This window comes from Copidosoma floridanum, unplaced genomic scaffold (genome assembly GCF_036245765.1).
Source record: "Copidosoma floridanum isolate Cflo_tuat_1 unplaced genomic scaffold, Cflo_Japanese_pri ptg000020l, whole genome shotgun sequence".
Taxonomy (NCBI): domain Eukaryota; kingdom Metazoa; phylum Arthropoda; class Insecta; order Hymenoptera; family Encyrtidae; genus Copidosoma; species Copidosoma floridanum.
In genome coordinates, this window is record NW_028321897.1 from 26140129 (window position 1) to 26165322 (window position 25194).

Consider the following 25194-nt stretch of genomic DNA (forward strand, 5'->3'; position numbering starts at 1 on the left):
AGAATGTAATTATATTTATACAGAAAAACCAATAATCAATTTTAATAAACATGAAACAATTATGTCATGGAGTGTTATTTTCTCCAGATAAATCTATTAAAAAAGGAAAGTCTTCAAATCACTTATACAGGTTTTAATGTAACATTGATAATATGTAAAGGAAAAAATTAAGTTTTTCATTCCATAGCTTTTTTTTATTATAAAAATTTGTGTTATATCCATTTCTTTATTAGTGTTACTGTAAAAATATAATTGTTAGCTCTATATCAGGATTTCAAAATAATTTAAGTTAGAAAATACATAAAAACACTTTTCTCTACAAACATTTTTGTAAGCATGTAGCCGGACATACTATAAATACTTACTATAAATACTTATTAGTAGAAAATGTTTTCCTAGTGAACAATGTTGTTTATTAATAATGTAATTATCCAGTCTTAGGCTTACAAGCATCACCATCAATAACTGCTATGATTTTTTACGAAATATTTCTATATTGATTAATCTCGCAATGAAGTATTTGTAAATTTTGATTAATATATTGATAATCATATGAAATACTCTATTTTTTTATTAAACATTAAAATTCTAGATTCGTGTTTAGCGACCTCAAAAATTCTTATCGACAGATTTTTAACATTTCAACGTTTTTTTTAACCACTACATAGTAGTCACTATTTTCAATGTAAATATTATTACAGATTCGTGTTGTACGTAAACAATGTGGGTTTGTCTGATTGAATGATTTTGATATTATAAAGATGTTGTAATTAGGAGTGCGTTTAGAGGTAGTTTTTAACCTCTCAATAATTTTGTTTGCACTTCAACCACTCTTTCTAAATTCTGGGATATTTGAGCTTAAAGCTCCAAAAAAAATCATTTTGATCGGCCTATTACAGCGGTCGCTATTTTATTTTGACCCAAAAAACGGTATTTTTGCCTACTGTGCAGCGTACCTACATCTATCACAGTCAACGTACAGAGATTTTAATGGTAAGAGTAAAACTACTTGCAACCAGCTCTTCATCATCATGAATAATAGTAAGAAATGGCTGGAAGTATCACCACATGCCCTTTTCAGGGCCATTATAATTTTACGTTCCCAACTTAACTCTTAATCTCATCAGTTGTTTAAAGGGCCACCTAAGTTTGAACTACCTTGTCAACAAATACATTTTTACTACTATTTCCGGAAGCGATTTGTCAACTAAAAGACTATGTTAACTAAAGACGGCCACTATCAAACTAAGTCAGTTATTTACGGGCAGTCGTCATGATCCGAGTTATTCTTTACAAAGCTGGGACCCCGATGACCGTCAACTTTATATTACCCTTTCGACTCTAAGCATTTAACCAGGAATCACTGATCCTCTCGGAGGTCTGCGCTGGGCAAACCTAACAGCTATGAAGGGAGAAAGAACTTCTAATGGGACAGTCTTCAACGGGCAAGCATCATGATTTAATCTCCCTATCTTAGATCACCAAAACAACCAAGTCTGCAAAATAAGTGCTTTGGACACAAACATCTTAGACATTATACAAGACGTTGCCAAGAGACGTTGCGAAAGATCTCTACAACTAGTTCTAAAGCTTCGGACTTTGTAGTTTTTCTCCTAATCAGTCTGGAGCTTCAACAGCAAGCCAGAGAAGATCACCCTGAGGTATCCAGGCAGTCACAACTGCCGTTAACTTCAGTCAAGGAAGAGTATACTTAAGAAGCTTACAGGTCTTTTTTAGAGCCATCGGACGTCAAACTACCTCGCCAAAAAATATATTAGAACTTAACAAAGTTGACAGAACACAGCCTTTAGGGGTCTTAAGCATGCCAAAAGTCGCAAGAGACTGAATTGGGAGGAAAACTTCAAATGTTTCTAATGAATACAATTTTAGGCGTCAAGAAACTGACGCAGAAAATTTATCGAGATTGGAACAGCAGCGTCAAAATCAACAAATAAAGAATCCATTACGTTAGAGATCAGCTTGTCATTGTACCCTCACAGTAATCTCTTTAATATTTCAGATTTTTCAGATAAATAGAAAATGTATTTGTGTTTTCGTGGCGATAAAAAATGTAGAGATTAAGCTTCAGAACTTTGTTGCTCTGGTAATGAAGTTGTGAGATAAGAGAAAAAAAATTTGTTTCAAGTACATATTCTTTGGGAGTTTTAAATCTTAACAGCTTTAGAAAATAGCCCTTTTTGTAAATTATACAGGAGAAACTGCAAATCAACGGCCTCTTATGGCCAACGATTATTTTATGGCATAAGAAACGCACGGTACTTTTTAGCATCATTATATTTTTTATTTAATTTTTACAGCTTATTATTTGACTAAACAAACTGTATGGATTCCAAACAAGTATGTTTTTAATAAGAAGATTTTTGTTCTGAAAAGTGTCGGGAATAGATGTAAAATTTCTAACTGAAAACGTTTCACATTATATGTCAATGCACTATGGTGTTCCATTTAGTAACTCTCGGGCGAAGCCGAGACGAGGAGCCGCTAGTTTTTTATAACTTCCAACACCCCTACCATACGTTACTTAATAATTTACACCCACGGTCGAAGTCACAATGGGATAAATAGTAAAAATTTATTACAAAAATTCTTCTACTTCTTTACAACCAATGAAAGCCTACTTAAAGACGTGAACGTTTAGATTTTGTTAAATAAGATGTAGGCAACAAATTTTGACATCAAATAATGGAATAAAACATTTTTGATCATGCTGTGCTGAATGTCAATTATAATGTTCACAGAAAAAATTGTCATTTACAGCAACTGAAAAAAAATAATTTATTTGCTCACGTTAATATTTATCCATTGATAAAATAGATTAACTTTTAACGTATATTTATATTATATAAGCAGGAGTTGACTGAAAAATCGCCAAAATCAAAAGTTTTAATATAGCAACTCAGATAAGGGAACCACTTTCATGCATGTACGTTTCTACGTTACATTATAAATAATGTGGCATCGTTACTTGCAATTTTTATCTAGTATTAACCGGCATAATTCTGCTTTTCATACATGTTAAAATAACAACAGCTCTCGTTTTACAGAAAAAAATGGTCTAGTATTACATATTTCATTTGAAGTTTAAGGCAGAGACACTTATATGCATCGAAGCAAGAGAAAAACGCAAATTTTAAGTTGCTTTTCAAGTTACAAAGTAGCGAATGGGACATCTTATTTCAAAAGTACATTTTACTAGTTCATGATGTTGTTTTTTTAAAACGAAGTTCTTTATGTCGCGCACTGGGGGGACTGGAATTTTAAAACCGACAGATTTGATGAAACGGAAGTGGCTTACCGGAAGTCTCTTCCTCTTAAGTGTCCCCCTTTGCCCCGTCGCCTTCACCTTCGGTTCCCTACACACTTCCTCTAATCCCACCATATATCTTCCGACCTACCGCCCTACTCTCCTGCACACCTTTGCCCGCCATTCCCCTTCACACCTTCGCACTCCCAAGCGATTAATTTTTAAACAATTCTTAATTTTTTTTCCCACAATCATTTTGCACTTTAAATTTTTCTTCTTCTACAATTCTTTAAAAAAAAAAAAAAAAAAAAAAAAAAAAACACTTTCCCATAAGGAGATTTGTATCCTTGACCACCTCAATACGAGTTGAGTACCTTAAACACTCTGCTACGAGCACTGCCGACTATAAGAAATCGGTTTCTAGTACTTATCCTATGATTCGTAACTTATTTTTCACTTTCATATGCATTCACTGATAGTACATTTAACTAATAATAAATTATTAATTTGATTATTTTTCAAAATGAAGTTCTTTATATCACGTGCTTGGGCGGGCTGGAATTTTAAAAATGACCGATTTCCATAAAACGAAAGTCGCTCACAAGAAGTCTCTTCCTCCTAAAAAAATTTTTTTTTTCTAAATAATAAATTTAAAAAAACAAAAAATTTAATTAACATTAATATGGTTATGTAGATTAAATCGAATAAGGCGCGTTACTACGCATTCAATATTAGTATTTTGTGCGTTTGATGCATAAAATACCGACCGATTTCTTTTAAACCTGATGTTTTTTTGGCATTAAAGTAATGTTAATAATTACTGTTATAAACAAATTATTTGATAAATAAATTATTAAAATCAATACATACAATAGAGTTGCAGAACGTACCAATGGTTTTTAAGGGCGCTTATTCGAATTCGACACAAAAATTATGTTACAATGTCACATAATTATATACATATAGTAATTTATTAAACTAATAATACGAAAAATAACTAAATAATAAAATCAAAAAAAGGAAATGAAATCAGACAAAAAATTGAAAAATGAAATGAAAAAAAGAAATAAGAAAGGAAATGAAATAAAAATACAGGAAATACAATGTAAAAAAATGAAAAAAACGAAATGCATTCATAAAAAATATTTAAGACAAAATAATATTAAAGAAAAATAATAATGAAATGAAGTATGAAAAAAATAATGCATTGAAATTAAAAAAGACATGAAAAAATACAATGTAATAAGAAAAATAAAAAATGAAATAAAAAAGGGAATGAATAAAAGAAAATTAAATAGAAAAACAAAATAAAATGAAATAAAGGAAAGTACTGTAATAAAGCATGATGTACTCACAAAGTTCAACTATCGAATTAAATTACATTTTCTTATTTTTTTTGTTAATCGTTTTTCAAGTTTTTGTTTTAGTGAACTACTTGAATGCAGTACTTATTTTTATAGAGCTTCGTTTTTCCTCTGAGTCTCGCGACCCCCTTGTTACCTGAGAAATTGTGTGTCTTTATACTCATCTCATGTTAAAAGAACTTCGTTCTCACCGTAGGTCTCATGACACATTTATACCCCCTGATTTGTTTCTTTTAATTTTTTTTTTTATTTCTTGTTTCATTTATTTTTTTTTCATTTCTTGTTTTATTTTTTTTTTTTCGTATTTCATTTCATTACTTTTTTTTCATTCTTTTGTACTTCCTTTATTTCATTATATTTTATTTTTCCATTTGATTTTTTTTGATTCATTCTCTTTTTTTCTTTTTTTTTTTTTTTTTTTTTTTATAACTTTGTATTTTTTCATGTCTTTTTTAATTTCATTTCACTGTTTTTCTCATACTTCACTTCATTATTATTTTTTCTTTAATATTATTTTTTCTCTAATATACTTTTTTTTTTAATGCATTTCGTTTTTTTCATTTTTTTACATTGTATTTCCTGAATTTTTATTTCATTTCCTTTCTTATTTCTTTTTTTCATTTCATTTTTTTTTTTTTTTTGAGCGCTGTTTTAGTTTGCATACATTTTCAATATATGGCTGTCACGAAAAGGCATATAGAAAAGGCCCGTACAAGAAAGGCAGCAAGATCATGACAAATGCTTACAGAAAGACAAAAATTGAGTCTGTAACGATCGTCTTAACGATATAGACTGAGCCTGATGAGGTTGGCGTTAAGACCAACGAAACGTTGCTCAAACTAACACGTGACTTTCGAGTTTTTATTCTCACTCCTAAATTAGCTCTTACTGATCGTGTGCTTATGCACTAAACCTCCAGAAATCATGGAAACAATTGGGAGCAGAACGGCACGTTCAACAAACACCGTAAAGAATTAGCTATTTTACCGCTCCATCCGAACGATGCTGAAGTACAAATGTATATTTTCAAAGCACTCTTTGCTTGGCGTAAATTATATTATCACAGAAATACAAAGATAAAAAATTCATATCTTAAACGTAACTATCATGGACTAGCTTGGTATTCAGGCAATATAAAGTACACTGAGATTGGGAATATTTTACGAGAGAATCTTAAAAATGCCACCAAAATTTTAGTGAATGCAGAACCAAAACAAAAGTGGCTTGAAAGATTTGGATTTGAAGTCACTGATATGACAGATTATCCTTCGTTTGAGCTCCCAAAACAGTTTACCGGTTGCCCTCATCATAATGGAGCTCACAAAACCATGTGTGCTCTTCACAATGTCAAACGCACAAAAAAGTTCTACTTATATTCAGAGTGAGAATATGAAAGTGATGGTAATAAAGAGCTGTACACATAAGTATTTAAGAACAATGTAATTCGTACTTTGTAATTTGTAATTTAAAATAAATTTTCTAAAAAAAAAGAATAAATGTTTTAATTTTTACTATTATTTTCCGAAAAAATAAAAATCCAGTCCTTGTTCTATCCACTCTCACCATACATTATACATTTTGAATTAAAAATCTTTTTAAAAATATATACATGCACGCATCGTATGTAAGTATTTATCTATGTATGTAGATGAACATGTAGATGTGTACACGTATTACCTTGGAAAGGTAACACTTATTTGCCATACCTCACAGATATAAGCGTGTGGTTGGGGCTCTCATCCATACATACAAAACAACACTCTCTTCTACAGGCTAGCCAGAGAGAAGGAAGCTGCGCACAACCCCTAACGCTTCGTGTAGAGTCACGGCTGTCCACGCACGCTCGCGCACGTGGGCAGGGAGGGGGACGTGTGCTGGATTCGGCGTTGCTCGTATCGGCCTAGTCTATCTACTCTTAATCACTATTTTCTGCTTATATGCCTTCGTTTAATATTAATAATAGTTTCTTCACTTATCAAATGTGTTCAAAACAGTCACCGATTTCTCCAAATTGAAATAAAATTTTTTTCAAGACCTTTTTTTCGAATACTTTGTGATCAACACACAATAAGAAATATATTTTAAATTATTAGAAAATTCCTTAAGTTCTCAAGATTATTGCAAGTATTTTCAAACTGTATTTTAAATTGTTGTTAGAAAACGTCTATCTGATCGAAAAAATTAATTTTTTCTGGCATTTAAAAAATCGAGATGACTGAACTCAATCTCTTCTGTATTATAACTTGGTATTATCTACTTAAGGTCACAAATGTAAACGTCACTAATACTTGGACAGTGTACACATTTTTCACGTGTGCAATAACAGACTTAAATCAAGAGTAGTAAAAAGTGTGATATAGTATATAAATCTATGAAATTATTAGTCAATACCATTCAAAGCGAAAGAATACACAATTTGATTCATGTCAAATGAATATACAAAAGGCAGTGTTAATTTTCAGGATGTTCAATACGCATTAAATTTTTTTTAGAAAATTCATTTTGTTAAAAAAATACATATAACAGTAGTCTTCCGACTTCTCATAAATAAAAAACTTTGCTTTCTAATGAAAACAACGTGAATTTGTCTGCTAAGTAACATCGTCGAAAATATTGTGATATCGGAGAGATTAGTGGGTATTGCATGGCGTTGTGTAAACATTATAAAAGTTTTCTATCTTAGCGTTTTATATGAGATACTTCAAATTGTGATGATTTGCATGAAATCGTACATTGATTAATTATTTATGTGTGACGATTCCCGTGTTAAAATGTGTTAACCTCGTGTTGTAAAATACGTTTAAACAGTAAAAATTATACATTACAACCTTTTTTATATATTTTATATTTTATACATATTTAGCATAAAAGCATTTTATATCTCTTCATTATAATAGTATACAGCTACAGTTAGTTAATTTAATACCAAAATATGTGTATTCATGGCAACCAAGGTTTACAGAGCTACAGTGCAGAAGCACAAAACTAATATATAATATGTTTTGTGTCAAAATTACGGTTTATTGCTGTTTTGAAAATTTGTTATACTACTTGACATGAGTCAAAATATGTTAAGCAGGAAATTAACTAAATAAAAAAACGTTTTTCAACTAAAAAATATCCATAACTGACCATCAAACATTTTCAAATAGAGTATTTATTTAAAAATTAAAATGTTATTTTTTAAATCATAAGTTTAATTTAGACTCCAATGTTTTTGTACAAATTTTAACTTGAATGAAAATGTATTTAAAAAATTAAATAAAAATACATGATATAAATAGTAGAAAAAACCATTCTCAAAAGCTACCCAATAGATAAAAATGTGATATTTTTTAGTGAATTACTAAGTATAGAATAACATTAAATATAAAATTTTTCATCTTTTATTCAATTGGATCGGATACTTACTTCTGTTGAGAACAAAGTAGAAATTTTGACCAACGATAAAACTTCATTCTCATCCACTAGTTTGAGGATACAAAATTCACATTTTGAGTTTAGTTTTAAGTAAGTACATAGATACAAATCATCGACAGAATCACAAAATTTCTTCAAACCAAAATTTTGTATAGGATGGTCTGATGAGTAGTTGTTTGGAATCACTTCAATATCTGCAATACACTGAGATTTTACGTAAGACCACATACGAAGACGTCCTTCTCGAGACAGTGAGAATAAATAAAAATTATGATTCCATGAATGCATGACCAAAGACATAGAAACGTCAGTATCTGCTGAGCGTCCACGGAAAGCTGTAGCTATGCCACTTAGGAAACGAGGAACTATAGATTCTTGTTTTATTTCACTTGAGTGCATTTGGCCTGAGCGTACATTTAGACGTAAAATAAGTATTGTTCCAGTACTGTACGCTAAAGCAAACAAAGCTTCATTATTTGACATCCATGATGTTGCAGTATGAGGCATAAGCGAATCTAAATAACAAAATTTTTAACATTCAGATTAAACTTAACATACCATGTTCAGAAAATTTTATTTTTTAGTACTAGGTTTATTTCAAATATTGTTTACAGTTAGTGTTGCAATAATTTCACAGCTAAAAATTTATTTTTACAAGTAACGTATAATGTTTCACGTACAAATGTATTCAACAACGTAATAAATATGTGAGCAAGTAAAAAATATTTTGTAACTTTTATAGACTCACTGCGTAAGATACTTGAGAGCAAAGGAATTTTTCAGTTGTCGAAAGGATAGTATGTAAACGTGATGTATTATGGAAGAACCTTAGACTTTTACACCTTCAACATTGGCAAAAAATTAAAGCTTTTAGTGTAGAAGCAGAATTGAATAACCGAGGCATATAAATACGTAAATTTGACAAAAGCAAAGTTTACATTGATTCGTATATAGTTTTTGGTGCTAAAAAAGATTATTTTTATACGAGGAGACTAGAAACAGAAATTTTCCCTACTGAAAAAAAAGTGAAAAACTAGTTTTTTTTTATCAAAAAGCTGGCTTTACTATTTATTCTTTAACTCTCAAGTTATTTTTCTACATGGCTATCTTTAACATTTGTAAGATACGTTTTAATGTCTTAAGTCTGCAGCTAAGACACCAGGTCAGAAATGAGGCAGATACACCAGGCTGTCCCAGATCAGGACTTTCCTACGGGGTATTTTCCGGGGTTTTTCTGATCCACATGACAATCATCATAGGCGAATACGGAGCAGTTAATAGAACCCTCCCCCTTTCTAATCCCATCCCAATTCCTTCTTAATCCCAAGTGCTAAGTACCCTAAGTAGTGCTTCTACAAGAGAGCCGGACGTAACATACTGTAATTAAAAAAAAAAAATTCTATAGCAAAAGTGTACGGTTACTCAGGGCAAGGTCCGAAAAAAAATAGGTGACCTAAAATCTCCTGTTTGAATTCTTTTAAATAAATTTTTTTTAACAGAGACAGCACCTCATCCAAACACACTGTTAACCGTTCACCTACATGAGCGGACTTATCTCACCGTTCCAAGGCTCGCAGCAATCCCTAAAAGGGCGAGGTGGATGACAACACATCGGCTGTCGGTATAGTGTAGGTGTAGTTACGCCTAAATATATGTACTTATATATGTTTAAATGCAACGTATAAGCACCGTACATCGTATCATTATGGCATATTAATAATTTAACACTTTAAAAGTAGTGTAGAAATAGTGTGTGCAGTTTTGTACGTCTACGCTCATTAGATGGACAAGTATTTCTTTTCTTTTGTTATATCTGCGTATTTCTATCATGGTTTGAAGAGTGTACTAAATTTATCATGACTCTTTGATAAACGTAAGATTTTGTATATACTACTTCTTATCAGATCTCACCCATGAATATTTGCTAATTGGGCTTTTCTGAAGATGAATTCTTTTTGTGAGAAGTATAATTATGATGATTTGCGCTAACTGTTTAGTCAATTGTAAAGACATAACTACGAAACTATTGTTTTCAGAATTCTTAGTCTTTGTGGTTTCATATGTGAGGAACTTTTTTATGAATGATGAAAAGTCATTTGTTATTCCGAATAATTTTTATTACCTTTGAATGGAGCTTTAGTTTTCAATTTCAAAAACAGAGTTGACGAATTTTTTTTTTAATATTTAGAGGAGTTCGATGTAGTGTATATTTTACAAAATGAAAAAGATTTTTTAAATTTCTTATCTGATTCTAAGTTAAATAAAAAAGACACTCTTGCCTAAAACAACTGATGAGACACGCAACACATTAAAGATTGTAAATAGTGTTGAAAAGTCACCAATATAAGGTTTTTGGTTTTTTTAAATTTTGATAAAATTCATGAAATCCTTGAAAAAAAAATTAATTAGTGGAGCCAAGTTACTATTAATACACGAAAGCCTACTTTATAAATGTGGATTTTTTTTAATGAGTTTTATTAATCGTAAATGTACTTGAAATGTACTTGAGATATTTGAAATATGTATTGTAACTACGTAGAATATCGAGTGTACATAATTTTTCTAAAATAAGACAGTGGACCGTAAATAAATTTTTAATTACTGAGTACTATTAACACAATGGAATTGTATACGGCTAGAGTTTTAGTATATTTTACAAAATAAAAATAGGCAGTTTAGACAAATGTGTAGTTTCAATACTTATTTTTACCTTGAAGTAATTTGTTCATGAAAAGTTTCAAAATTCTTGAAAAGTTTTATTTAATATATTAAAACTAATACATTTGTCATTTTTTTTTTTGCGAAACAATTTGAAATATACGTATCCCCTTTCATCAAGACAACAGAATTTATCTATTATTAAATAGTACTTTCAGTGGAATAATAGTATCAAGCAAGTATAAGGAAACAAAGAAATCTTGTTTTTTAACGTACATAACTTTTATTATAGATAACTAATGTACTTATGTAGATTTGTAGCATAGATGCAGAAGACTTCATAGAAATCACTGAACAAATCACAGTCTTGTTTACAACAAAATGATTTGGAACTTTTATAATCGGTTTCACGTTGATAATCATAAGAATAAATAAGTGCAGTTGAATTGCTGCAAACACATTACAAGCATACTAGAAGAGAACTTAGATTGGCTAATATAATCGTCGTTCCTGAAGAGGGTAGAAAACGTTCGCCGACAACAGCATCACATGAATGTTTATAAAATAACTACCTGCAAATTATTATTCAAATTACATACATTTTCATCATAGCATGGTACAAAGACATGTCTCGCAAGAAACCTGGAATCCAACGACCACCATACATGATCTTTTAGGACTTTGTCTATCGTCGAAAAATCCACAATTGATTGATCCAAAAGCCAATTGCTCTGCGTCAATCTTTATTAACGATTGGGCAGAATAATTGAAATTGAGACTTGATTTTCTGATTGGTGGTAGGGCTAAAAATTACATTGTCTCGTTAAAACTGTACCTTAAAACATTTTCTTGCATAAATACGCCGTTAGGAATAAGTAAGCTACAAAGTTCTCAACGATTAACAAATTCATTTCATTTGATATACATTTAATTTTGATTATACAGCTTCAGAATGATTGTTTAAAATTACTTAAAGTCAAAAGTAGTATGATCAATTTATTACTAGGTTATGCAGTATCTTTTATTAGATTTAACGAGGCATTGCCAAATATGGCTAAAAAAAGTTATTGTTTATTTTAAAAGCTTTAAGACTAAGGAAGTCAAAGAAATTTTTAAACAAAATGAAGCTCCAATCATAACAGTTAAACAAGCTAATGTTATTATGAAGTTGAGACTCTTTACAAAGCTTCATTAGTTGTGATGATAAAGCTAGATAAAAATCGTTAAGTTAATTAATAATTTCAAATTTTAAAAAGCAATTTAAATTTAAAAAGCAAAAAATCAAAAGTCATACATTTTTCTAAATTGTTGCACACAGTTGATAAAATAATAAAACATGATGTCTCAGCTAACGTTTGTAATTTATAAATTGTAAGTATACAGAACTTGGTATTAAGACTACCTCTTGGCATAACAATTCAACAGCATCTGAAAGTTGCTGAAGTGAAATGTGAACAAATATCAAAAGAATTCATATTAAAATATTTCATTACACATGTTCCGGTAAGGACTTCTTTTTATTTAAAATGAATTGTATTGATTTTGAACTAATTTGTTCCAAACATGCTCCAAAAATATTAACAGAACAAAAAATTTTTTTTGTCTACAACAAATTTAGAAAATTTTTTTGTAATAGACTAGTATCAGATGTATTTTTTTTTGTAACATCCTAATATAATGGATACTGAAATGCGAAATAACACAAACTTTTCTATTAAGTTTAATGTACCTTATTACCCTCCTATTGTTTATGGAGGAGAAATAAGTAATATTGAAAAAATATACGTTGTTGTCAACAGCCAAGAGTACAGTTTTAATTATACTTTACAAGCTTTTGATGCTTGTTATCAATAAATCGTCACTTTAAATGGATACCCGTGCATTCGTGACTTAATGTGGTTTATTATAAAGAACTTATTTTACAATGTCATCTCTTTTAAGTCGATTCCTGTACTCAATACGTTTGTTACTGCATTGAAAATTAGACTAAATAAGGTTACTTGACTTCTTCTGCTAATTAGAACAGCATTCTCAATTTAGTATTATAATATCATTCTTCCAGTATTTATTGTAAAAACTCTTTAAAAGTTCACCAATACATACAGTATTTGTTGAATTGTTGTTATTACAAGTACAATATTTATGTAAATGGACAGTGACTACATTTTTTATCATGTTCTAATATTCACATAATTGTTTTATAGAAATAAAAATTAACCACGAAATATCGTTCAACTTATTAAAAATTTATTTGTTACTTTATTACAAAACATGGCTTTATTATAGCTAAATTATCAACAGAAGTGAAAAATTTGTCTCTTATTAGAGAAAGGGTACTTATTGATTTTTACCAATCGAAAATTCTGAATTCATACAGTAAAACAAAAAAATTTGGTTATAAAAGTCGGATGGTTCCAGATCTAGTATATCGTATATATGTGCCTGATCGCAAAGCTCTAAAAATATTTTTAAAACCAAACAAAAGCATTGACCACATTGTTCACTATATGATAGTTTTGAAACAAGAAAAAAAATTGTATCTAAAATTACTCAAACAAAAACATAGTCAGATCACTTTGCAATCAATGCAGAGAATCTTGTTTTACTTTAAACACTACTTTATGATGACTTGAAAACTCGCAATACTTTAGGAAGGCGATCTGGGGTTATAAAATTTGGAGCGACATACGCTTCAAGAGCATGCTTTCTGACATCTCTAAAGTCAAAATTATGTAGTATTTCAAAAACGTCTCTCGTCCGGTCACATTTTCGCTCGTATAATCAACGAAATAAATTAAAAGTATTCTCTCTAATAATACATGAATAACAATAAAATTAAAGCAAGTATTGATATCCGCTAAAAATCTGGACTACACTTCATTTTTAGCTTTATGAAATCATCCACAACAACGCATTTTCACCGAGTTTGTAAGTTAAATCGTTAACAGACAGCAACGTGTTTGATTGAAAATTGAAAAAAACTTCGAATGAAAGAAAACTACGAAACAGATTTGCAGACAGCTTATCCAACTAAGACTGGAATAAGAAATAAGTGATCATTTAACGAAATTAGTAATTTTCATATCATGTATAACATTAGTGTGAACAACCTTTTAACAATTTAATCACACGTTAGTTAAAAATAAGCCAATTTTAATTACATATAGTTCAGAGTAGCAGCATTGGCTTAGTGGTAAGCTTGTTTGGTACTGATACAACGCCGTTTTAGGGGCCGTGGGTTCGATTTCCGGTAAGAGCAGTTTTTTTTCAAAAATTTCATCAGCGGAAAACAGTTTCTATGCTATCCCAGCAGTTTCCGGACGGAATTTTCCATGGAATTTTTTTTTAGAGTAATGACAGGATTTTTTCTTTTTGCTTATTAGGTCTTCAGGCCTGAGTAAATGCAAAATAGTATCAGGGCTAAAGGTAGGGATTAATGGATCCGATGCCAGGCATCGGGCAGGGATCTCCGGCCTTACCAGCGAGGAGTGGCCCCTGAAACATGGGACTTTTCCAGGGAAAATCTACACAGTGGCGAGTGGAGTTGATGCACCATTGGTACAGAGAGTATCAGCTTAACTAGCAAGGTGTTTCACTGGAGATACTCACACTGTTCCTGTATTATAATAGGTACGATATCAATTGAACGTTTAACAGGTATGGTAAATGGGTGCGGCAATAAAACCCCCACACATAGGTGGTAAGTAGGTGACCCCGGTGACTAAGCCAAAAAGGCTATCACGGTAACCCAGTAAAAAAAACACAAAAACACAACATGTAGCTCAATTAAAAAGCAATTTGATTTATAACGAGTACAGCTGAGATAATAATGTCGATAAAATATCGTGCATTCATAGTAGAACATTTAGCCCCAAAAAATTATTCTTATTGTCAACTTTTTATGTGCGCAAAATTTTTGATGTACTTATATCGCCAAGATTAGTTGAATCCCACACGAAATCTTTACAGCAGCTCATACAATCATAAAATGAATTTGTGGGTACAAATTGATAGGCCTTTAAAATCTAACTTTCACTTTATAGTGCACTATCCACGAATTTTAGAGTTACGTGGGCCATGTATTTATTATAATATTTTATAATATTTTCATTATTACATATTATATATTAATAAATACAGATAAGAGTGACAATAATTGTAATGGTTAGAATGAATACATAAGTAAGTTATTCTAATTTTAAGTTCTCATTTAATAGCTCTGTTGAACTATTGTCTTCTAATAAATTGTTAAGCTTTTATTTTAATTTTCCCGTACCATTGGAAATAAACACTTTCTTTACCTCCGTTGATCGTGAAATTGATAAAAAACTTTACATAATGATGTTGATATGCATTTGTTTATTAACAAATACATTAAAATCAGACTTTTTTGAGTAAAAAATAAAAATCGTGATAACGTTAATACATATCCCAATACTTTAGAGAAAATAAATATTTTTTTCCCACATTTTTCACCATTTTTCAAAACTTCCTCTAAATTATTAAACGAATTCAATACATACCCCCTAATCATTAAGTAATTTAATAAAGTAATAACATAACGTAAAAACAGGTTTATCAAAAAAAATTAGATTAACGTTTTGTTTAGTTTTAATTGTAGTAACTGCCTAGCAGTGTACACAGGAGAAACAAAAAGCTATAAACTAACAAAACAGTGAATACAGAACTATTAAAAATGAGGGTGTTGTAGGTACATTGTAAGAATTTGACCATGGTTTGGATGTTGATAATTTAAACATTTTATACATTGAAAATAATTACCACAAGAGAATAGTTTCTAAACCGTTATTTTTCAACTGTACAAATCACACTTTAAGCATAATAGACAACACTCAGTCGTTAAGTTCTGTATACAAGCCTCTCGTTTGCCCAGTAAGTACTTAAACTGTTATCAGCTAAAACTATTATAAAATTTTATTATTTCGTATTTCTCACCTTTAAGCTTAGTAGTCAAGTATTCTTTATAATGCAAACCACACATGCATACTTACTTAATTTCAACTTTAAATTATATATTGACAATTAAAATATATATTGATAATTGACAACAATCTTAATGTGTAATTAATTTTACGCCAACTACTATACTCTTAACGGCCCATGTGCATAGAGCACAAAAATGTTTTTCCGACAAACAAATGAAGAGTAGAAGCGATATTTTACCGATACAATCTTATGAACAAAAATATTTTACTGGCACACAAAACTGCTAATAATATCTAAGATGTAGCGTCTTAATTGCATGGTCTAGAGCACAAATGTTATAGCACTGTACTTAAGTGCTGACAAACAATTATGGTGTTACTACAAATGGTCTTGACGATATGGACACATCAAACACAATAAATTTCAATAATTCGTCCTGAATAAACACAATGTCTATTGAATCAACACCAGATGCTTTTCAAAACGATCTCAGAAATGTATGAGTAGCACTAAACAACGACAGATGGAGTCCAGGGCTCAACGATGACTGTATCTGTACTAAAAAAGAGTTTTTAGCATGTTGGAAAACTTATCACTACGCTACTTTCTTATGAAAAATAAGCAAAAGCAAGATTAATTTCAGTACATATTTAAACGAAGTTTTTTGTGATGCATATTTTGTGAAGGGCAACATTGTTTCTATGCCTGTAAAGACGGCACCTAACTTAACTTGTAATTATAATTTAAGCCCCTTAAATCACTTGATCTATTGAAATTCATACTTGATGCCTCAATTACAAAGCACGAAGTGCATTCAAAGGAAAATTTAGGAATGGAGAAAATGCACTATGTCCATCGTGAAAGCGTTATAACAATACGTATCAGTCCAAGCAATAGGCATGTCCGTTTGCGGCTAGGTTCTAGCTAGCAATCTAGGACCAAACGATTCCCTTCTTTCTTTCTCCTACCCTAAGTTCTCCTTAAATACATTTCACGGTCAAATGCACCAAGTATTAAATTTAACAAAAGATTGAACTTGCTTGGTATGGAGAAAAGTGTGCGTGCAATATAATGATATACACACACTGGCAAATAAATTACCAGCTTTTAGTTACACTAGATAGTAATATGATTCACATAACTTTTAATTTGCAAAATACAAAGGGGACTGCAATATGAATGACATAATTATAGATAAATTATTTGACAAATTCATTACAGCTGAATAATGTATCTTGGATATAGAAAAAGCAAAGCAGAAGTACAAGACAATTAGAAAGCTGATAAATACTGACAGATAATTATAATTAAACTACTTTTTTTATGTAATATTACTGTTAAGTAAGATTATGAAAAGAAGATAAGTATATGAAAAACTGTTATTTTTATGATGGATGAAAATTTTGTAATAATAACGGCTGTAAGAATAAATCACTCCATCAGTTTGTTAATCATTAGTGAAGAATGAGGTTCATTACATTACTTAAGTCTCAATTAAGTGAGGTTCATGTATCTTTTATCAATGTTGAAAGATAAGGATTTGAAAATTAAACATAATTGTAATTAATAATAAATACATATTTTTAGATATTTTTAGAATAAATATACTCAGTTAAACTGCTATATTTAGTCAATCATTTTAATAAATTTATTTTCTGTGTGTCGTTTATACTAATTATAATTATTATTTAAATCAATTAATAGTCTTTATAGCATCCTCTTTTTTTTAGTTATACTGCTATGAAGCTTCTTTCTCCACACAGTAATAAAAATACTACTCGACTTATATCGAACTTTTTTTTAAATTTTGTACTCCCATTAAAAATAGTATGACAGCTAATGTTTTGCACAAGAATGACGCTTAAGAATAAAATAATTTTGTTGACAAACTTTATTTCTTAATTGATTTAGATAAGCGATGTCTTATTGTGCTTTAATGGAGATGATGTAAGCTTCAATGCTAGAACTTACTGGACAACAGATTTTGGAAGTAATCCTAATGTATTTTTTAAAAACCACTTGCACTGAGCTGATATTTAAAAATAATTTTTTATGGATCTTTTAGCTTTTAAAATTCAGCAGTTGAAAAATTCTTTTTTAATTTTGACTAGAATAAAGTGTCAACAAACTTTTAATTCAAAGGCTTCATCTTGGTGAAAAAAAAATCTAATATCATTACTGGATAAAATTTCATTTTTCTAAGGAACAGTTGAGTCATTTCTCATAAAACTTTTTCTATTTCAGATCTTACTAAGGAGAAAACTCCCCAAAATATCCTTGTTTGATTTCACTGAAGTTTTGATATGTTGTAGAGAATCTAAAAATTAAAGATAGGTATTTTTTAGTTAACTTAACCCCCTATTTAGAGGTTCAAAATCATCCCGATAGATCATATCTCACGCAAATGACAAGTAATCTACAGTAATTTTAGCAAGAGAAGGTTGTAACTCAATGTTTTAGGGGTAAAATCTCATTTGTTATTGTAACTATGTATTAAAAGAGTATAAGATAATAGAAAAAAAGAGAAAAAAATGTTCAAACACTTAGTTAAAAAAAATTATAATATTTCAGAATTTTAATAAATTATAATCATTAAGCACCCTTTACAAAAAAAACAATGAAAACATGTCGTAAGTGATCTAATTTAATGAAAACTTGTTAACAGGGGGTTTTAAGAGCGCTTATTAATAATAAACAGCAATAGTAAGTATTCAATTCCAATAATTGGGAAAAAACATGACCTAATATTTACAAGACTGCTAAAAGAAAAAACAAAAAAAATAAAACAAAAAAAAAAGTATACAAAGAAAATAAAAGTTGTGTTGATTACTATAATACAAAAAAAAAGTAAGCTTCATTACTTTTATTCGTGACCAAGTAACTAATTTCAATAACGATTTATGTTGTCAAACTATGTTTACATAAATAATATTTAATAAAGATAATTTTATCACTAAAAAAGCACTGTGAACTTCTAAAGTAAAGTGAATACACCCAATTTTTAAAATAGCCTACAAAGAGCTTTGGAGTTAACATGCAAAATAACATTTTACTAACTTTATGTTATTTTCTACGATTCATCAGCTATTAAATACACGATATCTAGATAAAATGAATTTCGTTGAATAACAGATTCACATTCGTCCTTATTTTCATTAAGACTTTGAATAGTGGAGAAAGAAAGATTTTACCGCTGCACTAATTGTAGGTAGTATTCTGTAACTATGTAATGTGAATAAAAAAATTTCAAATAACGCATTTAATTGTCTTTGCTTTTTCTTCTGTTAACGTTCAACCAGAATATAATTTTGGTTGTAATCCTAACATCTGTCAAAAGTTTAACAGCTTTCCAATCTATTGTTTTTTTACCTTACATAGTCTTGTTACATTGCGAGACGTAGTTTAAGGCCAAGATTTTCGCTCTATAGCCTGGGATCGACACCGCGGGATCTGAGTTACTAATGGTATTGGCCGAGTCCGGCGGCTTACGTTCGGTCCTATAAAGAGGGTTTGTTTGTCAGAAACGGGGATCTGAGGGTTCCGTCAATACAATCGTAACCATGTGCGATTGCTTGACAGCGCGCTTCTGACTCTAAGTTCGCGTCAGCGGCTTACAGGGCTACGGAATTATTCGTAGTACCGATGGCCACCATTTCCATTCGTCTAGAACAGACTCTGAAGTTTCGGTTCGCACCAGCTAACGTTAACGTTAGCGATATTGCCCGGACCGATAGCGATTAAAACATTTGCACGAAAGTACCAGGATCACACACTGGATACTTGCACTTAACGATTTTTGGGTAGAAAAAATAACAGAAGGAAAGTTAAGGACTTACTCATATTAAATTAAATAGGTACAATTAGGAGCAAGGCTCTGATTCCTTAGGATATTCACTGGAGATAGGAACCCGATAGGGAGCTAGCTGCTCTTGCCTGTACGGACGGCTTTTATACAAAAATTTACTGCTCTTATTGTCACTAAGAAGGGTTTAGCGGAAGTTCATAGTTTCCTAATGACTTATAGTCAGAGAGGATTGAACTGAGTGTTTGGCAGCCAATTGTAAGGCACACATCAAGGCTACTTCTTCCGCCTCCAGCTCTAATCGTGTCAGAGAGACGGGAATAAGTTTTTGATGTTACTTATCTCTTTCCATCTTCCATTACATAAGTAAAAATCATTATGTTTGCGGATCATCCTAGTTTGTTCAATCGGTTGGTTCCTATATTATTGAGCTCATAATTATCTCAGCGAGTAAAGTCAATACCAATTTAAACGGTAAAATTCGGCCTATCCGGTGAAAGATCGCCAAAGGGCATTGACAGTTCTGAGTTTATTCCTCAATTCTATTGCTACTCCTAACTGCTAAAATATTGGACGCACCGTTTCCAGGGTACAAAGTGTCATCGAGTAGCATGCACCATTTTTGCGTAAGGTAACTGGATTGCGCCATATGCTGCTGCTTTATTCGGTTATTTGTGGCCACATTTAAATGGTGCGGTGCCCATGTGCTATTAATATTTAATGATGTTTGCACGTGTCGACTTCTAGAAATATTTAATGAGTTGGTTATTTTAAAAATAGACATGGTGCACTGCAACTCGACGTTACAGTCTTTTTCAATATTCATTATCAATTTTCCTACTGATAACTCTATGAACTCCCTTAAATATTTGCAAATAGTTGTCAGATGCTTTAAACCCAACATCAGTAAACTCTAAATTGTGTTGCGCTCCTGAAGCTCGTCGTATATCAATATTATTAATTATGTAACCTACTTCAATATTTTTTTTAGTTATTCAAAATAAAATAAGAAATGTGAAATAACTTTCCTTAGTAAATTTTACTTTTATTTATCTGACTCACTAACCGATGTAGTTGTCGTTCTAAATTAGGTAATTGAAATCTCTGATTGAAGCATTCTAAATAACCATTTTTTTTGTTATCCTAGTCTTCAATTTCCGACTGTTTTTTTTTTTGTAGTAGAAGTATCACTTTTTATCATCGTATAAACAAGCATGAATTTTTTTTTTTTTTTTAAACAAATCATTTTGATTTTTTCATAATTTTTAGTTCTCTCTTGAAAATTTAACGTTTCTTCTTTTTTTGCTTCTATAGAGTTGATCTCATACATGCTGCCATATAGAATTCTTTTAAAATTTTTTAGGTACATTCCTTAATCACAGGATCTTCTCAAATTTCATGCTCGGAAAATGAAGCTAATACTAATTTTATATAGTTATTAGGATAATCTTTTGTTTTTTAGTATTTTAGCTTAGAAGGAATTTTTTACCTTAAGTATATGACAAATAATTTATTTCAATTGATTGCAGACTCTTGCTTATACATTTCTTAGAGCTAAAAAAGCAAATATATAATGACTCAATGATATTTTGATAGCGGACTGCTACTTTGGACTCTCGTTTTTTTATTCATTATAAAAGAAATGTTTTTCCTACTTATGACTCTTTTTTAGTAAATATGTATATCATCTAGATAAATTATTCAATTTATTTTGGAAAAATTATACTTTTACAATGTTTTTTTAAACGCTATGATTCACACAGATAAGAATGTATGATGTATATATAAAATTACTAATAAAATTCATTTCTTACTTAAACAAAAATTTTGATTTCTTAAAAATGCTTTTAATGTTGAAGTACACTAGCATTGATAAAGTAATACTGCTAAATTTCAACACAATATGTCTTAGGAGACAACTTACAATGTACACATTGCACTTAACTTGTCGTCCGAGCGCAATACTACACTGTATGTCGTCAAAAAAATAACAATTGGCATCACTGCAAAATTTTTTTTTTTTTGTGCACTTTGCATAATACTCCTTATAAAATCCAGTTCTAGGTCGAATGAGTTTATTACTTTTTTATTATATCAACATCATAAAACAAGGGGAACCTTACAGAAAGTGGATGCAACCCCTACGTGGTTACATTACTGTGCATTACTTGTTCTTTTCTGGTAAAACAATCTTTATTTTGTTTTATAAAAACATATACAGTTGAAGCCAAGATACTTAGGAAAAACAGCTTCTTGGAGTAAACGTTAGGGGCAGTCTTAACTTTTTCAGTACAAACCATAAATAGTATATTACACCACAAGAAATAAAAGTACAGCATTTCTTCCCTGATGTGCAACTGACTTCTAAGTTTAAGATAGGCAAACACCTGGAAGTCGGTGCCATATTTTTATTTAGTATAACGTATACGATTTTTTTCATGATTTCAGAGTCAACAGCGCAACATAACCTCTCAGGTCAATCAGATATTCTCTGCTAACAATAAAAGTATTTTTGGAGTAATCTGCGTGCAAAATGCCTCCCAAACCGTTAGTGAGGGTTGCAAACACGCGGATTGTGGCAAAAATACTTTTCTATGAGCAGAGAATGAAAGTTTTCACTCAAAAGGAATATGGTGCCTTCATCCCTAAAATCAGGTAATGGTTTTAATTCAGTTATTCAATGTACATAATATTGTTAGAAAATGACTGTCAGAAGAATCGACGAATAGCAACTGATCTTTTACCGTCAGTCAAAACAAAAGCTTTTAGAAATGTCAGTAGAACCGTAACATGACGGTCAATCTCGAACAATATTTAGTACATCAAAGGGCTGGATCAAGCCCAGACTATGGTTCTGATTTAATGTTTCGGTATTCGCAATCGACCTCGAGTTCGATTGTTATCCTACCTACAAAAAAAAAAGATAACACAGTATCATATGCATTTGCAAGGTTTAGAGTTCACGGCGTTTATCAAAGCACTTGACTAAACGCCTATAAAATTTTTCACAGGTGCCTAACTGCCATACACATATTTAATGTAGTACACATATTGACATACTAGCGGCCCGTTCGGCTTCGCCCAAGACTCACTACATAGAACACTATACTGTGTTGACATGTTATCTTAAAAGTTTTCAGTTGAAAATTCTACATATATTCCTGACACTTTCCAGAACAGAAATCTTCTTATTAGAAACATATTTGTTCGGAATCCGTACAGTTTATTTAGTCAAATGATAAGCTGCAAAAAGTAAAAAAAATATAGTTATGCTGGTAAGTACCGTGCGTTTCTAATGGCATAAAATAATCGTGAGCCCTAAAGAGCCGTTGATCTGCAGTTTCTCCCGTATAATAAACGAAAAGGGCTATTTTTAAAAGCTGACAACGTTTAAAACTCACAAACAGTGTAAAATTAATAATTTTTTTTCTCTCATCTTACAACTTAATTACCAGAGCAACAAAGTCCTGGAGCTTTATCCCTACATTTTTTATTGACACAAAAATACAAAACTATATTCTACCCACTTGAAAATCTGGAAGATTTAAGAAACTCTGCAAGGGTTATAATGAAAAGCTGATCTCTCACTCAATAAATTCTTTATTTGTCGATTTTGATGCTGCTGCTTCAACCTTGATAAATTTTCTGCGTTAGTTTCTTGACGCCTAAAATTGTATACACTGGATGCATTTGAAGTTTTTCCTCCAATTCGCCCACTTGCCACTTTTAGCTTGGTTAAGACTTTTGTGAGCTCTAAAGGCCGTTTTCTATCAACTTTGTTAAGTTTTAATATATTCGTTAACAAGGTTGTTCGACGTCCAATGGCTCTAAAAAGGACCTGTAAGCTTTTACAGTAAACTTTTTCTTCACAAAAGTTTCCAGCAAATGTGACTGCCTCTAAAAGGATACCTTCAGGATGATCTTCTCTGGCCTGTTTTTGTAGAATCAGACTGATCAGGAGGAAAACTACAATGTCTGAAGCGTTGGAGCTAGTTGTAGAGCTCTTTTCCAACGTCTCCTAGTATTACACCGAAGGTATTGGTGTCTAAGGAACCTTTTTTGTTTTTTTTGCAGACTCAGTTGTTTTAGTGATCTAAGCTGGGAAAATCGGTTCGTGATACTTTTGGAGGCTATCCCGTTTGCTCAAGTTTAATTTTCATTCACAGCTGTTAGTTTCTCCCAGCGCAGACCTTGGAGAGGATCGGTGATTCCTGGTTGAATGCTTAGAGTCAAGAGGGTAATATAGGGTCATAAATGGCCAGGCTTCCCAAGCTTGCGACGTACAACTCAGCTCTTGACGTCTGCCAGTGAATGATTGACTTGGTTTAATAGTTGTCGAATTTACATAGTCTTTTACTCAACGAATCATTGCCAGAAACCGTAGTAAAAATAAATTTGTTGGCAAGGTAGTTCAACTTAAGGTGGCCCTGAAAAGAACCGATAACGTTCATGGTTAATTAGGAAACCTAAATAATCTAAAAAGATCTGATAAATTTTCTACTTATCCCTTATAATTATTCTTGATAATGGTGAGCTGGCTGCGGATAGCATGACTCTCATCCTCGAACTCTCTGTGTACGGTGACCGTGCTGGAGGAAGATACGCCACTGACCAAAGAATATCTCATCACCGGGTAGTTCCCCCGATAATCAACCGCTCATTGTTCGTCGGGACAGTGGGCCTGGAGAATACCTTTTCTGTGAGTATGCCATTAAGACGACCACTGAGAAGGAGGCTGTTGTAGCCACAGCCGCCTGAACTTCTTAAGATTGTTTTCCCTGACTTGCTGTTGTAGCAAAATCTGCTCTGGCAGCCCCAGGACAATTGGATGGAAAGCCATGAAACCTAAAAATGCTAGAGCAGATTGTGCTCTGGTTAAACACTTGTCCTGGTATGAAGCCAGAGACGTCAGCATTTAGAACACTTTTTTATTGATGGCACTCGTCAATTTTGGTAGTTTAAGATAGAGTTTGACGTAGGTCACTTTTCAATTAGAGAACAGTGTAGCCAGTAGCCGGGATACCCAGCTGCACGACACCCAGCTCTATGCTTCATGCATTGCCCATGATCGACTGTGGTATTCGGTACTTTTTCGGAGAAATTATAACCAGACTTACTTAATTCTATTGCAGGTAGCTTGGATTTAACTTCTACGCCACCTAGCAGATTCTGCTAAACTGGAGTAAAGATAGTGTATTTCTACAAAACATTAAACTTATCTATTACTATTGTTATTAATTATTGCAAGATAAAAACTATACTAAAACCATCTAGGGAATGTCAAGAATCAGATCGCGAAATTTTAGTAAGATCGGTTAAGTAGTTCTCATGGTTAGCGATAACAACGGTTTTAGCAACTTTGCTTTATATATTAGTAAGATACCTGGACTTGGTAATTTTAGTGTAAAAATTAGTTATTGATCTCTATTTCTTTAAAAAAAATTTTTCTTACTTTCTAATGATAATTTAGTCTTGTTTCAATATTTTTATTCATTGTGACGAGAATTTGAGTCACTCAGTCAATATTTTATTATTATTATCAACCTTATACCTCTTTTTAAAAAATTATTTAAAAAACGTTTGTATTCTTGCAAACATGATGTTATACAAATTTTACTTAAAAATTATTAACACAAAACACATTGTTGTTAGAGCAGTCAACTTAAATACGAAGAAAAACGATTATTTTTAGAGCTAACCTTTTTACTATGAATGTCTCAAAAGTAACCTTTTCACCG

The 25194-nt window shown here is 31.2% G+C and overlaps 1 protein-coding gene across 4 annotated transcripts in view; it reads right to left on the reverse strand.

The window, feature by feature from the left end:
* The window catches only part of Nup160 (nuclear pore complex protein Nup160), a 345777-nt gene that overhangs the window by 208881 nt on the left and 111702 nt on the right, over positions 1-25194 (reverse strand). For all 4 annotated transcript variants that reach the window (XM_089593858.1, XM_089593859.1, XM_089593856.1 and 1 more), the window contains one exon: positions 8041-8564. In XM_089593858.1, coding sequence (XP_089449984.1) covers positions 8041-8564 — 524 coding nt within the window. The remainder of the gene's footprint in view (positions 1-8040; positions 8565-25194) is intronic.